Source organism: Calidris pugnax, unplaced genomic scaffold, assembly GCF_001431845.1.
Source record: "Calidris pugnax isolate Ruff unplaced genomic scaffold, ASM143184v1 scaffold32, whole genome shotgun sequence".
NCBI lineage: Eukaryota > Metazoa > Chordata > Aves > Charadriiformes > Scolopacidae > Calidris > Calidris pugnax.
In genome coordinates, this window is record NW_015090783.1 from 1485777 (window position 1) to 1501163 (window position 15387).

At 47.7% G+C, this 15387-nt stretch overlaps 1 protein-coding gene across 1 annotated transcript; it reads right to left on the reverse strand.

Annotated features, from left to right (window-relative positions):
- Window positions 1-574: 574 nt before the first annotated feature.
- On the reverse strand, window positions 575-15348 carry TMEM120B (transmembrane protein 120B). The gene is made up of 12 exons (XM_014962940.1): window positions 15163-15348; window positions 10885-11003; window positions 9794-9910; window positions 8966-9025; window positions 8295-8390; window positions 7165-7254; window positions 5001-5066; window positions 4051-4112; window positions 3722-3814; window positions 3290-3354; window positions 3027-3095; window positions 575-2029 (listed from the first exon to the last, which is right to left on the reverse strand). Exons 1-12 carry the CDS (start codon window positions 15229-15231, stop codon window positions 1916-1918), a joined length of 1020 nt encoding a protein of 339 aa, XP_014818426.1. The 5' UTR covers window positions 15232-15348; the 3' UTR covers window positions 575-1915.
- Between the last annotated feature and the right edge of the window lie 39 nt (window positions 15349-15387).

A 15387-nucleotide genomic window follows, 5' to 3' on the forward strand; every position in this document is an offset into this window, starting at 1 on the left:
TCCTCTATCTCATTTTGATTTGTTTGTGCATCCCTACAAGCTTAAAATGGAAAATTTAAGAAAAATAAGGTACCAGCTCGTGCACATCTTTACTGTATGTTCTGATTTGTTTGTGAATCCCTACAAGCTTAAAATGGAAAATTTTAAAAAAAAAAAGGTACCAGCTCGTGCACATCTTTACTGTAGAAAAATCTTGAAGAATTTTGTAGCCCTTTCTCCACCAGAAGACATTTGTCAGTAAGACACAGAACCACGCATCACCTTACCCAGTATGAAACTGAAACCTCAACGCGCAGGAAGTTACTGCATTTACCCTCATCTCCAAGGCAGAGATTTCTTGCTTTTTTAATCAGTTTCTCATGCTGCAGAATTCAAGTTACTCACCACGTGCAGAGCTCCCCACCCCTGGAGAAGCAGGTCCACTGCTCAGATCCAGCAGGCTCCAGCATTGCTCTCAAAACAGAACAATTTATATCTGGAGAGTTCAAAGGATTAAAGGAAAAAACCAAAACTTCACAGGGTGTGCAAAAGACAGGAGTTAATATAGCAAGATACAGCCCAGCTAGTGCGAAAGTTGTTCAAAATATGCAAATTGCAATTTATTTTCATGCCCACAGGACAGTAACACTGTAAAGGTAATTTTGCTTGCCTCGCAGCAACAGAAGAACTGATGAAACCATTTCAAGTCTGTAGTGCATAAATATTTCTTCATGACTACGCTTACTGGGAGAAGGACATCGTTTTCAGATCACGCTCTGCCAAAGCCATTTGCCCAGTTTGGGCTTTCGGCGGCTCAAAGGAAGCCCTTGACCTTCAGGAAAGAGATGGCCTAAAGCAGCTCATGATACCACAGCTGGCCTTAGGGAGGTACAGATGTTAAAGCACCCAAAACAAGCTTCTTTGAATGAGTAAGTGTAAGTTCAAGCAGCACAAGAAGTTAAGCAGGATGGGAGTCGGGATTTGTCTTCCACATTCCTTCTGAATGAGTGTTTACATTCTCTTAATTATTGGTAGAAGCGCAGCATCTAAAGAAAGCATTTAGTATTTCTGCTCAGCCTGTCCTTCCCTTTCCAGGACAGTGCTGGGAACAAAAAACACACTGAAAACAGAAACCAAAGTTCAACTGCACTTTTGCCACTGATCAAGGTTATTTTAAGGAAAAACGGTGTCTTGGAAAAAAACCACCCAAAGGATTTGTTATTAAAAAGGGGCTGAAGCAGCTGCATATTGAATGGTTTATTTTAGGTCTTTTCCAGGCCTGGACAGAGGACCTGGTCTCCCTGGAGGAAGGCTAGTGGACTTCCCTGCCATTTAACAACTCATTTTGCTTGCTTATTTTTGTTTTTGAAAGAGGATTTCTCCTCTTTAAATAGCTTTTTAAAAGTGTATATAGCAGCAGCATGGTACAAAGATGGGCATATTTTTTTTTTCACAGTACACACAGGTTAGTATTGCCACTGAAAATATGCCTTAAACAAATGCCTTTAAAAAAACAATTCAGTCTGTATTTACTGGTCAGCCTGGAGTGTTTCATAAACCTTTGCAAATCCAATAGCTAGAATTTAAATAATAAAACCGGAAAGTGTTAAATATCATTCCAGAATTGGAATTACAGTAGATCCCACATTCTCCCCAGCGCTGGCGCATGTTGCTCTATATACAGAAAGAAAAACAAACCCCAAAGCGAACGTGTTTTGTATTAAATAATAGATAAATATAGCAGGACAGCGGACTGGAGAGCCATGCTTGTGTAATACTGAGTCTGTGCTGGCAGAGTCCCTGTCCTTCACCAAACACGGGGATGGACGAGGCCTTCCCAGCCCATCCATCATGTAGTTGGGGTCTCACAGGATCTGTCCCCAACCCAGCGGGCAGAGGGAGGGCAGCCAGCACGCCGGGGACGGGACAGGGGGGTTCACAGCTTCTTCATTTTGTCTTTGTTTTTCTGGAGTTTAGTGTGCACCACTTTGAGAGTAGTGAGGAAGTTCCCGAGGAAGAGCAGCAGAAACGTGAAAGCCAACACGAAAACCTGAAAAAAAATGGAGAAAAAGAGGAGGGGGAGAAGGTGAGAGCTGAGGGTACTGTTTGGCAAGATTTAAATGAGCTCTGGTGGGGCTTGGTTGGCAAGTCCGGGGTTCATTAGCACATGAGAATATTGTAGCCAAATATGCCTTCGTGGGTGGGTCAACAGGATGTATATTTTTATCAGGGGTTTGTTAGCACATGAGAAGATCGTAGCCAAATATACCTTCATGATCCCCAACTGGGTGGGTCAACAGGATGTATATTTTTATCGTGATCACTTAAGTAGCATTTACTACTTTTAAATATTACAACATGGATTATATTCAGCATTGCTGGACTCTTATCAAAATCAAACCATTAAATCCAATCTAATGAACAGCAGTGGCACAGGCGTGGGGGAATGATGTGTTTCTCTGGGAAGCTCTGTTGCTCCTCTTACACCAGTGAAGTAGGTGAGCACACCAGATAGATACAGCAAGATCTGACCAAAATTAAGACCATCACATTATCTGCACATGTGATGGGGTCCAGTCTGGATCTACAGGAGCAACTGTACAGATGGAAAATGGGCAGATGTGTTTGATGGGTGACAGCAACTGAGAAAACAAGTCAAAGGATCCTTATGAGTGGGGCAATAAAGTGGATAATAGGTTTTTAAAGTGATTCACTGCCGTCGTATTTTTGTATGTGTAACCCATGGATCAACCACAAAGGAACCACCAGCAGCTCAGCAGCCATTGCCATTAAACATCTGAATACATAAAAAATATGGAGAGATACTTACCCTCACACACTCTGCCTTTCAGTTTGTGTGGTCACACACGGGTGTGAGTTCACCGACAGTAACTCACATTTATTTGGAGTTCTCTTGTATAGGCTCTGTGCCACATCACTCTGATATACTTAGACGGGGTAAGATGCCCAAGTATCTTTAAGGATGTGATTAAACACCCCCTCATCCCCCCAGCTCTGTGCTTTCTCTGAGCAGAACCAACACCTACCTGCCATTCTTTGCACTCCTTATGCCTCGACAATCCAAAAAGAGTGATTGCATTATATAGCTGCCAGAACTACAAAGGGAAAAAAACAAAACCCAATTTCAATACTAGCAAAAAAACCCCAAAAATACCCAACAAACCAAAACCTTAGAAACATTTGCTACGGGTGTGTGGGATGCAAAGCACCTTTTTATGGGGCTGCAACCACAACAGCAGACCCTCCCAGCTCCATGCAGCAGAGGGAGGAATGGGACTGTCCAACTTACATGCCCACAGAACAAGAAGGGAAGGAGAAACGTCAGCCCCCGCCACATCCAGGACTGAAATCCTTCTGGAAAAGGTTAATAGAAGAGGCAGAGAGTGAGCACAGAACAGAGCCAGGACCAGAGCTCCAGCCTCCCCCTCCCAGACCACCCCATAAGAACTATTCCTGTCCTCTGCAGTAACCAACCAATTTAAAATATATACTTGAAGGAGTGATAATGGGAGGAGGATGAAGATGGGGATAACCAAAACCTCCATCTTAGCCCTCTCAAGAGCTGGGGGAGATCAGAGCCCTCTGCTCCCAACCCCCAGGACCCGAGGAGGGGTGGCAGTTCTGCAAAGCTCATGCTTAAAGGCCACACAGCCCTCTCCCTATCACAGCATCTAAAAACCATGCAAAAACTGTGCAAACCAAGTATTGCAGAAAACCTCACCTACTGTAAGGTCCAAGTGGTTTCTCTCCCCCAAAGCACGGAGTCTATAAAGGCAGCCCCTTTGATAATAATATTGTAGGAACTGAACACAACCTGGAGGAGAGAAAACATCATTGCATTGGCTGTTCAGCAGTATGATGAACATATGAAACTATTTTAATAATGTTTAATCCAACAGCATTTCATTATTGTTTATATTTGTACATTGTATTTTTGTTTTCTATCTTTGTATTTCCACAGTTTAATAATCCAGTATTTACCAAGCAGAAGTATTTTCTTCTAAGCACATAAAATACAAAACCATTTTAACCAAGGTAAGATATACTCACTCTGAAATATTGAAAACGCTAAAAATTGACTGCGAAACATTTGATACATGAGTCCATCTGGCCTGAAAGCAAAACACAAAGGAGGTTTATTGGTTTGATAAAAAGCATACGATGCAGTGCCCTTCCCCTTCTCAGCCAAACTGGATCCCTTGAGCAAACGAAGTGAGCCCTGGTACCCAGCCCATTCCACCCCATCGGGAGCCCAGAGAGGGTGCTAAAGCTGCACATCCCAACCCCAGCACGTAGGAAGCCCTCTCATTGATTAGGTTTCCCCTCCCCAACACATAAGTTCTTCCTCCTCTAATGCATTTGTTTCTCACAGCTTTCTCTGCGCAGCAATAAAGCCGATCAGCAGCAAGAATCCAAGCCGTGGAGCAGGGGGTGGTTGTGCTCCTTCTCCTAAGGGTAGTTCAGGATAGAACATTTGTTGCTGTTTTAAAACATTTTTTTAATTATTAACTAAAATCAGTGGATGCCAAATTTGAACCAGGTTGCCCAGGGGCCAAACAGGGGGTGCATCTCCAAACTGTTTGACCTACAGCACCACTCATGTGAAGGTACCTGGCAGTTTTGGCTTGATACTTTGTAATCTGGGTCCAGAAAAGGCACCAGAGTTCATTTTGTAGTGTCCTCCCTCTAAAGCAAAGCGCTGCTCGTTTGCTCAGTTACACAGAGACAGAAATGGGGAGTCTTGCAGAGGTTTTGCTACCATCAGCACAACTATGGCTCAGGGTTTGGGTTTCTTTCTTTCCTAAATCAGCAACGTAAATATTTGCAGTGTTGTATTTATCACTGAAAACATCTGCAACATCCGACAGATCCTAAGCCCGATGCTTCGCCGTGTGCCCGCGTGGCCACAGCTTCGTGGTCACGCTGGATTTAAATGCTCAGAGGATGCAAATGCTGTGAAATGGGCTTGAAGCCCCTGGAGCAGGCGAGAGCAGACTCACCACGTTAACATCACTCCAGACAGGAACGTGGAAACGTAGTGATGAGACACCCACCAGCCTTTGATCCTGAACAGAAAGAAAAGGGGCAGTTAGGCAAGAAACATGGATTTTAGCACTGTAAGTCTGGCTTTATAGACAAAAAACGATCCTGACTTGGGGATGAATAAAGGACAGGGAACAAAACAGACAGCCCAGCTCCAGGAAAAGGGTTGCTGTGGAGCAATGTCCTGGCAAAATGGCCTGTTTGGGGGCACAAATCCACGACTGGTGGAGGGAGGCTCAGGACTGGGGCACATCTTGTGTGCTCCCACGAGCTCTCCAGCACAGCAAGAAGCAGCAGTTCCCACAGAACAAGGTGCCATGGTGACTAATGATGCAGAATTTTCAGCCCACACACCCCTTTTTTTCTTCCGTGCCGTGCAAATAAGTGACATTTCCAAGTCCTTCCTATGAGGTGGCTGTTTCTTTCAGACACAAACAGCGCAGAAAGCTCAGAAAATTACAGTAAAGTGAGCAAGGGACAGCGTTGCTTTGGAAACTGAGCCAACACAGTGAGTTCATTTGGGGCATTTCCAACCAAAGGTGTGTGACCAGGACAGCATCCCAGTCACTGCGACCAACCTCCATGGATGCAGCAAGCCCAGGCTCAGAGGTTTCTCTGCTGGCCTTGGGCAAGCAATTTTACATCCCCATGCTTTTTTTTTTTTCCCCTCTTTGTCTCCAGCCCTACTGCGATCCCCCCCTCTCTGGAAAGCACCCCAAAACAAGACATCCCCCCCCATGGCAGCCCTGGGATCAGCCGTGCTTGCAGAAGAGACTGCTTCATCCCTGCTGCCCACGGTCAGCGCTGGGAACTGTGTCCTCAAACAGATCCCAGAAGTCAGCCCATTTTTAAGATTTTTGCCCCTGGGCAAAGCAAGGGGAGCCTGATTTTCCCACCACACATGCCACACCAGTGTCTGCCTCCAGGCACAAACCCCCTCTTGCATCAGGAGCAGGGACCACAAGCATCCCACCAGAAATGCCCACATGGGACTCCCAGACACACTCCCTCCCATCCCCATTTTGAGGAGATCATGGAAGCAACTGGCTTCAGTGAAGGAAGTGAGTGGCTGAAACAAGGAGCCAAAAGCTGCAGCCAGCTGATCATTAGGCATTGCCACTTAATTAAGACAACACTGACTCCTGCCACTAATGCTGGTCCACTCCTGTACAGCACCACTACGAGGGAGCAGAGTGTCCTCTGTGCAGCGTTCAGAGTAGGAATGAGTGCATGAAGCTGGGCTAACATGATGCTGGCTGCTCAAAAGGAGGCAAATGAGTCACATTAGAAGCCCAGTTAATTAATGCAACAGGGAGCTGCAAACGTTGCTGCAGCAGCAGCCACTCACCAGCTGCAAAGCAACAGGCAGCCTCACGCCTGGGAGGAGATGTGGCGATTGCTGTGGTTTCCCTGCACCAGCCCATCTGGATGATGAAAACCAGGGACATGCAACCATCAGGTTATTGCTAAAATCTAACACCAGACTCCAGGTTAAGTTACACAAGTGCAAATTGGAGCAAGTTCTCAACCCAGGCCTAATAGAGATGCTCCAGGAGTGATTCACCAGCAGGACCTCATCACCCTGCCCTAGGACACGTGGTGCCATAAAGAAAGGAGGGATTGGAAGAAGGATCATCTTTCAGTTAATATCTCCCAGCGTTTTACTCATGTTCCCAGCTCTTTATACAATTATCTCCGAACCACCAAATTTCCCTCAAAATTACTCCAATTTAGTCAAATGCTTCAGGAGATGCAGCAGTGACCTGTGGGGCAGCCACACCAACCACAGGGTGTAGAGCCAGTACCTCAGGTTGGTCCCCTCACCAAAAACACACACTCCAGACCACATCCACAACTAACCCACAGCTACCAAGAACATCCAACACTTCAGACAAAGAGCTTATGGACTTTTAGGAACTGCACCTTCTCCTCCCTCCTCAAATCTTAGGTGGCCACATCTGCCCTTGGAAGTGAGGGAGAAGGAGACAACTGACCCTGCAGAGAGGCATCAGCATCTCCAATTTGCTGGGGTTTCAGCATCAAGCTGAATCTGCTTTTGTGGATTGTTTTTCTCTTAAGGACATTTCATGCTTTAAATAGTTTTCGCAGGTGGCACGGTACCTGGATCCATTGCTAATGAGAATGCTTTCCCGTATCGTCAGCGTGCAGTAATACCACACTAACAGAAAGTTAAACACTTCATCTGTCACCCTGTCAAAAAGAAAAACACACAGTTAAAAAAAAAAATAAAAATAATCCTGTTAATTATAAAGACACATTCAAAAAAATCAGTATTTTTCCTCCCTCCCTTTGGACAAATGAAAACCTGCCCAAGTGAGGCCACAGACACAAAGTCTCAGTCCTGAACATCTCTAATCCACATGCAGAGCCACGAGCACTGGCAGCACCACCAGGCTTAGAGTCCTCTCCTCCAGTAAGTGCCCCGTGATATAACACTGCAGATCTTGAGCTGATAAGCAGGTATGCAGAGATGACATTAATTCCTTCCGAAGGAGAGAAAGCACCATGGAAGCAGCGGATGATCCAATTTAGAGAGGCATTTCCAGGCTAATTCAATGAGGAGATTCCATGAGATCTATATAAATCCAATCAACTAAAAGAGCAGAAGAGCATTACACTCGGGGGGGAAAAAAGCCTTTATTTTGCCATTCACAAACCCTTGAAGCCAAGGGGATTTGGGACAGCCTCTGCATACAGCAGCATCACTCTTTGATATGATCCTGCACTCACCCAGACCCAGTGGAAGTGCCCAGCCCCAACATTTTCCTGTTTTTTAAGCAAAACTGAATACTGGAAGCTCATTGGTGCTCAGATACTTTATCTGTGACTCAGAGATAACGTTTGAGGTCTGGTCATTTCATGTAAATCCTCTCTGGTTGCATTTGCAAGCCCACAGTTGCAACACGGTGCTGGTCCCTGCCTGGGACAACCCACGAGCAAAATCAACTGCTCATTCCAAAGCACAGCATGATACCAGAAAAGCAACACATCAGGAAACACGATGTTGAACTTCTCTTAGTTACAAGAGACTCCAAAAAAAGTTAAACAAGGAAAAGCAAGTAGTGAAAACACAGGTCCTGCTGGTGTTGGAGGTGTAAAAGCCATCCTGCTGTCCAACTATTCAAAGCCTAAACGTTGCCTGAGCCCATCTCACCATCCTTAACAGAAGGCAGTCCGAACCCAGGACACTTATGCAAAATACTTGATCAGAAATAAAAATGCAGGCTTACCTGTAGTGAAGAATAAACCTGCAGGCGATGGCCCCAAGTAACAAGATTATTGTCAGATAAAGTTTGAACTTCTCATACTCGTCCTTGTAGGCAAACCTGGAAGGGAAGAGCCACTGTTTACAGACACAAACGGGTGTTTTACCAGAATGAAGCTTCACTGTTTTCAAACCAGATACAAATCCAAACGCTGAGCCCAGAGACAGAGGTTTTGCTTGAAACATTTAAAAAACCAGCAGACGGCAGTGAAAGGCAGTGTTCTGCCCGCAGGGTCTGTCTAGGCTGCAAGGCCATTACATTGAAGGACAATGGCTTAAGTCCATAAGAGCTGGTTTCTGCACTGGCATGGTAAGATTTTTTTTTTTAAAAACCAAAACACCTCCATTTTCTGAAGCACTCTATGCCTAGAAGCCACAATACCATTTTCATTGCAAAAAAATAACCCCTTCCAATGAAGACAACAGGCTGGTCTTAAAAGCCAGTGATGGACAGAACTGATCAGAGCTACATGAAGTGTTAGCTTGGCCCCATGTCATGGTCCAACCTGCCCACCCTTGGCAGTTCATCTTTTATCAGATCCAAGAGAAATTCATTCCCATCCCTGGACTTTAGTCCATGTCCACGAATGGCCCCAGAGTAAACCCAAATTCACACACATGGAAACACCCACTCACTTTGCTTGGTTACTCAGGAGAGTTACATTCACATTTCCCAGCACCAGATTTAAGTACAAGCTGGAAGACAAAAAAAAAAAAAAAAAAAACAGAACACAAGATCAGATCCAGGTAAGTTATTTTATTTCAACACCATGAGATGACCCAGATCGGAGCTGAAAATTCTGGTATATTCAAAGAAGCCACATTTGCTGTAGGTTTTTAATTAAGGCAAACTGGAGAGATAGACTACAGAGGGGAATTTAAACGTGGAAAGATTGTTCAGAATTTCCAAGAAGTTAGAAAAAAAGGGTTGTTTTGCTGGTCCCTCTTCTGTGCTACAATCTGAAGTTGAGATATATAGCGTGCACTGTCCAAAACCAAAAATAACGGGGAGAAATTGGAAGAAGAGTTTGATAGAAACTTCTGAGGGGCTGCACAGCCCTTGATAACTGAAAGAAACCTGTCCTAGCAACCCCACTTGAAGCAAAGTACACATTAAGTTGGTGAAAATACTAATTTATTTATAAAAAAAAAAAAGAAAATTCTCTCTTAGCACAGGAAAACATCAGTGTGAAACACTGAATTCCATAACCTCTCACCAATGCAGAGTTACTTTTGTTTTAACAAGAAAACCTGCACTGCCTCCACGCAGTACGTTTACACGCACTTCCAGCTAATGAATTCTGTATACAACTAACACAGCAGCTCAGCAAGAGATTTATGACTAATCCACCTTTACATGTGTTTCTTCAACATGCACATTATCCCGCAGGAACAACACCACTATGAACAATTTAAAAAAAATCAGCCTTCCTGGAGCATGTACCTCCCCGGCAAAGCACATACCCGTTCTTCTTCGGCAAGTAGGCTTCCATGTCGAAGAAGGCATTTTGCCTCTCCTTGATCTGGGAGCTGATCTCCTGAATGAGAGCAAACTCTTCAGGACTGGCTCTGGGCTTGCACCTGCAAGAATATGGAAACAAGATATTCCCGTTCACGTTTTTACCTCCTTTATATTTAAAGGAAAAACAGTGTTGTCATAAAAATCCACGCCGTTAAAGAGCTAACTGTGTGAGTTGCTGCCATTGCACACTTTGCTCCTACGTTTCTGCAGCACCATTTGGCTTACCGTGATTTTATTTCACTGCCTGCTTTATGCCATTGTAGGTTTAAACCAGCTGGTTTATAAATCAGCCTCTCTTTTCATCTCAGCTGAGTGACAGGATTCCATAGCTCTTCCCTAGCTTGGGGAATATTGTGCTTTTTTGCAGGAACCCCTTCCACTTCGGATACTTTGTGCATGATTTCAGGCACTGCCCTCGCAGCGGCTGCAGCTCTTCAGGCATTAAATATTTCAGGATGTAACAAAACACACAGCTGATGATTCAGTGACAAGCTGCAGTTTTACCAATTAATGTCAAACAGAGAGCAGTGCACAGGGCCGTCAGCAACCTGTGGTGTTGGAGGTGGTGCATTCAGACCTGCACATGAGGAATTCAGCTTGTGGCTCCCAGGGATCAGCCAAGCAGCTGGAGCCAGTTCCCTCCTCTAAATCCACCCAGGAGTGAGTTACACCTTCAGGTTGAAGGATTGATGCTGCTCTCCCAGCACAGCTTACGGAGCAAAGCTTTGCTCACCCACCAAAACACGTGGACCCAAAGCTGTACGGTCCTGCAGCCCGTGGCACGCACTGCAAGGATGCAAACCCACACAGGCTCCCTCAAGGATCTTCTTTATTTACAGGACTCCATCTCTCATGAGGTTATGAACATTTTACCTGGCTGTGACAGATGGAGGTGACTCAAGAATAATACGGCGTAAAATTACTACCGCGACACGGGTTGCAGATTAAAATGCTAAAAATCCAAACATTTCAGCCCTTTGGGAAGGAGAAACATCCCATCCCTGCCTCCTCCACCCTCCAGGTCTCCCATTACCGTTGCAGGCTGTGCTTCAGATCCCTTAGGGTCTTCTTCTGCCGGTGTATGGAGCTGCTGCAGGCTGTCTGCAAGCTGGTGACTTCCTCCAGTTTCTGCCTGTAAACTTTGTGTGTTTCCTGCAGGAGAAAAGGAGAGAACTGATAGGAAGAGCCCTTTTAGCCCATATTGCTTTTGGTCCTCACCTCTGAAGGAAGCAAGCAAACCTCTGGTTTTTTGGGGAGTCAACAGGCACCCCTGCAAACAACCAAGGAGAGGGTGATGCCAAACCAGCGCAGATCTAACAAGGCTTCAACGGACATTAACAAAGTTCCTGCAAAACAAAGAGCATCCTCTGCACTCATCTCATTTCCTCTTTTCTAATGAGCTTTCCTGCTCAGGAGCTCCTTGTTCCCCATCCCACCACGTAACAAAGCCCTGACCCTCTGTTTGATCCCAATCTGTCCCCATCAAATGGGTGGCTAAATCACAGAGCAGGGACCCTGATTTCACAGCCAGATTAAATCTGAGGGAAAAAAAAAAATTAAAAAAAAGATGAGGAGCCAGAGGAAAAAACCCACAAAACCAGCCACAGACTCATGCCTTGGGGTTTAGATTGCTCCTGGCCACCATTGGCATCTTCACCCTACGCATGTTCAAGCAACCTACGCAAGAACTGAACTCTTCCCCTCCCTGTGGTATTAGATGCTCCTGAAGAGGAACTTTATCACAGCTCATTGAACCTCTGAAGCCCCCAATTAGTGTTTGTCTGGCCATAATGAGGGCACGCTAACCAACTGCAAGCCCACTGCTCTCACACCACTCCCTCTACTCCTGAATAAACATGCTCCACTTTTCTGCCCTTTGTGATGATTTCACCACCCTCCCAAAGTGCAGAGAGACCTTGGGAAGAGCTACCCAGGCACCATGCAATGCCCTCTGGGCAAATTTTAAGATCTACAATAACTTGGAAAACAGAGTTTGTAGAGTAAGTGCCAAGAGAAGGCGCTGGTTAAATGGCTATTTGCACGGCTGCTTTATCTACCAGCTCATCAACAACCAAAGAAAATTACCACTGGTTTCCCCGAGCATAAACACGGGGCTAAAACCATACAAAACAACTCTTTGCTCACCTCCTTGTTAGACCTTGCTGTTAGCTATTCATTATTTACAAGAGCGATGCAAAACAAGCTCTGGTATCCGATTTAAAAACCTTAACGACCAAACTACCCGTGTTCAGGCACCGCAGCTCGCATCGTTTCAGGGCTGGTTTGGCTTCGCTTAGCAAAGGGCAGGACTTCAGGGCTCCCCAGATTGCACAGTAACTCGTTCTGCTTCTCCAGATGTCACGCAACAGCGTCTTTTAAAAGACTGGTTCAAAGGGTGCAAGAAGCTCTTTGCCAAAAAAAGTGTTCAACTATTTATTGAAAACACAAACAGGCAAGTTGAGAGCTGGTAAATTCTACCACTAGCCAAAAACATCAGGATAATGATTTCAAAATGACGGTGGTATTTAGAAGAGCATAACATCTCCCAGTAATGAAGCTACTTATTCATCTAGAGAGGTGATTGCTTACAAAGGGGACCCACCAGCAGCACAGGGAGCTCAGCACTGCCTTTACATTAACACATATAACCCACAGGCCAAATACCTGCCCGGAGGGTCAGGTCTGGCCACAGCTTTCTCTCTGTAGGAAACAACACATGTTGAAAAACAAAGGACCTGGAATAGGAGTGTTTTTGCCCCGAGTTGAAGAGCTCCCGGGCCCAAGACGACAGAGTTGTCTCTGCACCCAAGTTTACAAGTTTCACAGCAGCTCAGCACCGCGTCCCCACGCCACAACCGCTGGGTGTTTTCTAAAGGTACCTCGAGGTCTATTTTTCCACTGCACTCCCAACAGCCCTGCTTGTGGTCAGCACTTGTCCATTTGCAAGACTCAAACCATGTCCACAGGAAGCCCTCGCAGGGCTTTTTTTCCTAATCAAAATCTGGTGTACACGCTCATAGGCAGGGTTTAAATTAACACGCTCTTGCAGGGCAACTTGCATTTTCCCATGTTCCTGCCCCAAAACTGCAATGCCCCACAGCCCCAAGCTCTTTCTTGGGCTGCTGCTCCAGAGACAAGGCCCTGTCCCAGCAACCCAAACTACAAACACTCGCAGATGTGGCTGGTGAGAAGTGCTTTGCAAACCTGGATGTCCCCCAATGCCAACTCACAGCTGGTCCTCCCAAAGGGATGCTCAGTGCTGTGGTGACATCAGCCCCTTCAAAGCCTCTCAAAGTCAGAGCTCCCCAAATACAAGCGTATCCCCAAGTGCCAGGCAACCAACACATCAGGGGCAGGAGCTACAACCGGAGTCCAAGGTCCTCCTCTGCAGGAGAAGGAAGACACAATCCCTGATCCAGAACTTACAACACAATTATAAAACATGACACAGGGCAGGGGTGCATCAAAACAGAGACTGTTTTGCCCCACGCGGCTGGCATTGCTCTCAATACACAATAAAATCTGCTCATCATCCTTTTTTTTTCCCCACTGGCATTGCAAAAGAGACCCTTTTAGTGGAGGTGATCAAAGTACCTTGGAAAACGCCAACGGGGAGCTCCTTCCAAACATGAACAGCAGCTCCTGTGTGGCCCAGGACCAGCATTTCCAGCTGGAGATAAGAGTCAGGCCAGACAAAAAGGGGCACTGAAGGGAGCTGATGGAGACGTGGAGGGGGTCAGGCTGCTGCCAGGACAACCAGGCTCCTCAAGAGCAAGAGATGCTACAAGCATGTCCAAAAAGCCATGCGCAAGGGCAAGCGTGAGCAGACAGCCACATCAAAGTACTTTCTTACTGAAGGGTTGGGGTTTCTATCCCAACACATCACGGTTTGATTTGAGGAGCATGGAGCCTTCCTCCAAAGCTCACTGAAGCACCACCAGCATCTCGTGGAGCTAGAGCAGAGCCACGTCCTCAGGACAGGGCCGTGTTCCCTTCTTCTGCAACGCTGCCTCCAGGTTGTGAGCCCTGAAGCTCTCAGATAATGGATGTTATCCCAACTTCTGACCTCTACAGTACTAAGCCCTGGGGAATTATACCTTGTGCCACCAGCAGCTGCGACCCACCAAGAAACATCTCTACTTTCCTTTTATGGGTGGAGAAACCAAGGCAGGGATAAGCCAGTGACATTTTGCTGTGGTTTAGGTCAGACTCGAGCAGCGTGCTCTGAGAGAAGGGGCACACACGTCTCAACAAATCCACGCCAGCTGGCGATCCCCCCGCAACGCCCAACCACCACCTTTCCTTCTGCTAACGAGCATACAACCTGAACAGATTTTTAACGAAGACAACAAGCCAAATCTGGAAATCACACTTGTTTTGTGGCGCACGTTGTGTTTAGCAGCCTAGAAGAGGCTAACAGCCACATAGAGAGAGAATGGCCGCTCGTGTTTTAAAACTAGCTTAAAGCTTTAAAGCACGTGTATAGACACAGTGCTGATGACATAGGGGGAAGGGAAGGTTTCTGGAGGTAAAAAAGCCTTTTGCAGAAGCAGCTCTCAGCCCCTGCTCCAAGGTCTTTCTGTCCCTCAACACACTTTTGCCAGATGGAAAAACCCGTTGCATCCCACCAGAAGAAATGAAACTCGGGGCAGGCGATGCTCGCAGCGCGGGGGTTACCTGCATCACTCCTTGTGTCGTGGGAGGGGGGCACCAAAACGCCGGGTCCCCCCTTCTCCACCCTCCCTCTGGCAGCGGGAACCACGTCCCCTCCGATGCCCCACCAGCCGTATACCCGGGGCACGGCCACGGTTTGGTCTGGGATGTCCCGGAGCACCTGGTACCCCCCCGGAGGAGGACACGGAGGTGTTTTTGGGGTGCAGCGGTGCTTCATCCCTGCACCCCAAGGTGTCACCCCAGGGCCCCGCCGGGCGCAGTGAGGAGCGGGGTGAGCCTTCCCACACCCCGGGAAGCTCCCTGCTGGGGCTGCTCTGAGGCCTCCCGGAGAGGCGGGCAGCGGAGGGGGAAACCCCGGAGGAAGGGGAGCGGCGGAGGGAGGGAGACCCCGGCGGAAGGGACCCCCGGGGGTGCGCACCCCGCGCTGCTGCAGGGCCCCCTCGCAGGCTGCGGCTGCGCGGCCGGGAGCGCAGAGAGGGGAGCCCCGGGAGCCGGCGCCCCCCTCCCTCCCTCCCAGCGATGGGGAAGGCAGCGCAGAGCGAGGGGAGCAGCGGAGACGGAACCGGTGCGAGGCACCGCACGGCACCGCACCGGCGCGGAGCGCACACCCCCCCCTCCCGCTCTACCCGCCCCTCACCTGGAGCTGCCGGAACTCTTCCTCCAGCTCCTGCCACTCGCCCCGGCACCGCTCCAGCTGCACCCTCATGGCGCGGAGGGGAGGGGCGGCGCACGGAGGGCGGCGGGGACCCGCTCTGCTTCTGCTTCTGCTGCTGCCGCCGCTGCTGCCGCTGCCGGCGGCGGGGCCAGCCCGCACCGGGGCCGGCGGGCCACGTGCGCCCCTGACGTCATCGCGCGGGGCTGG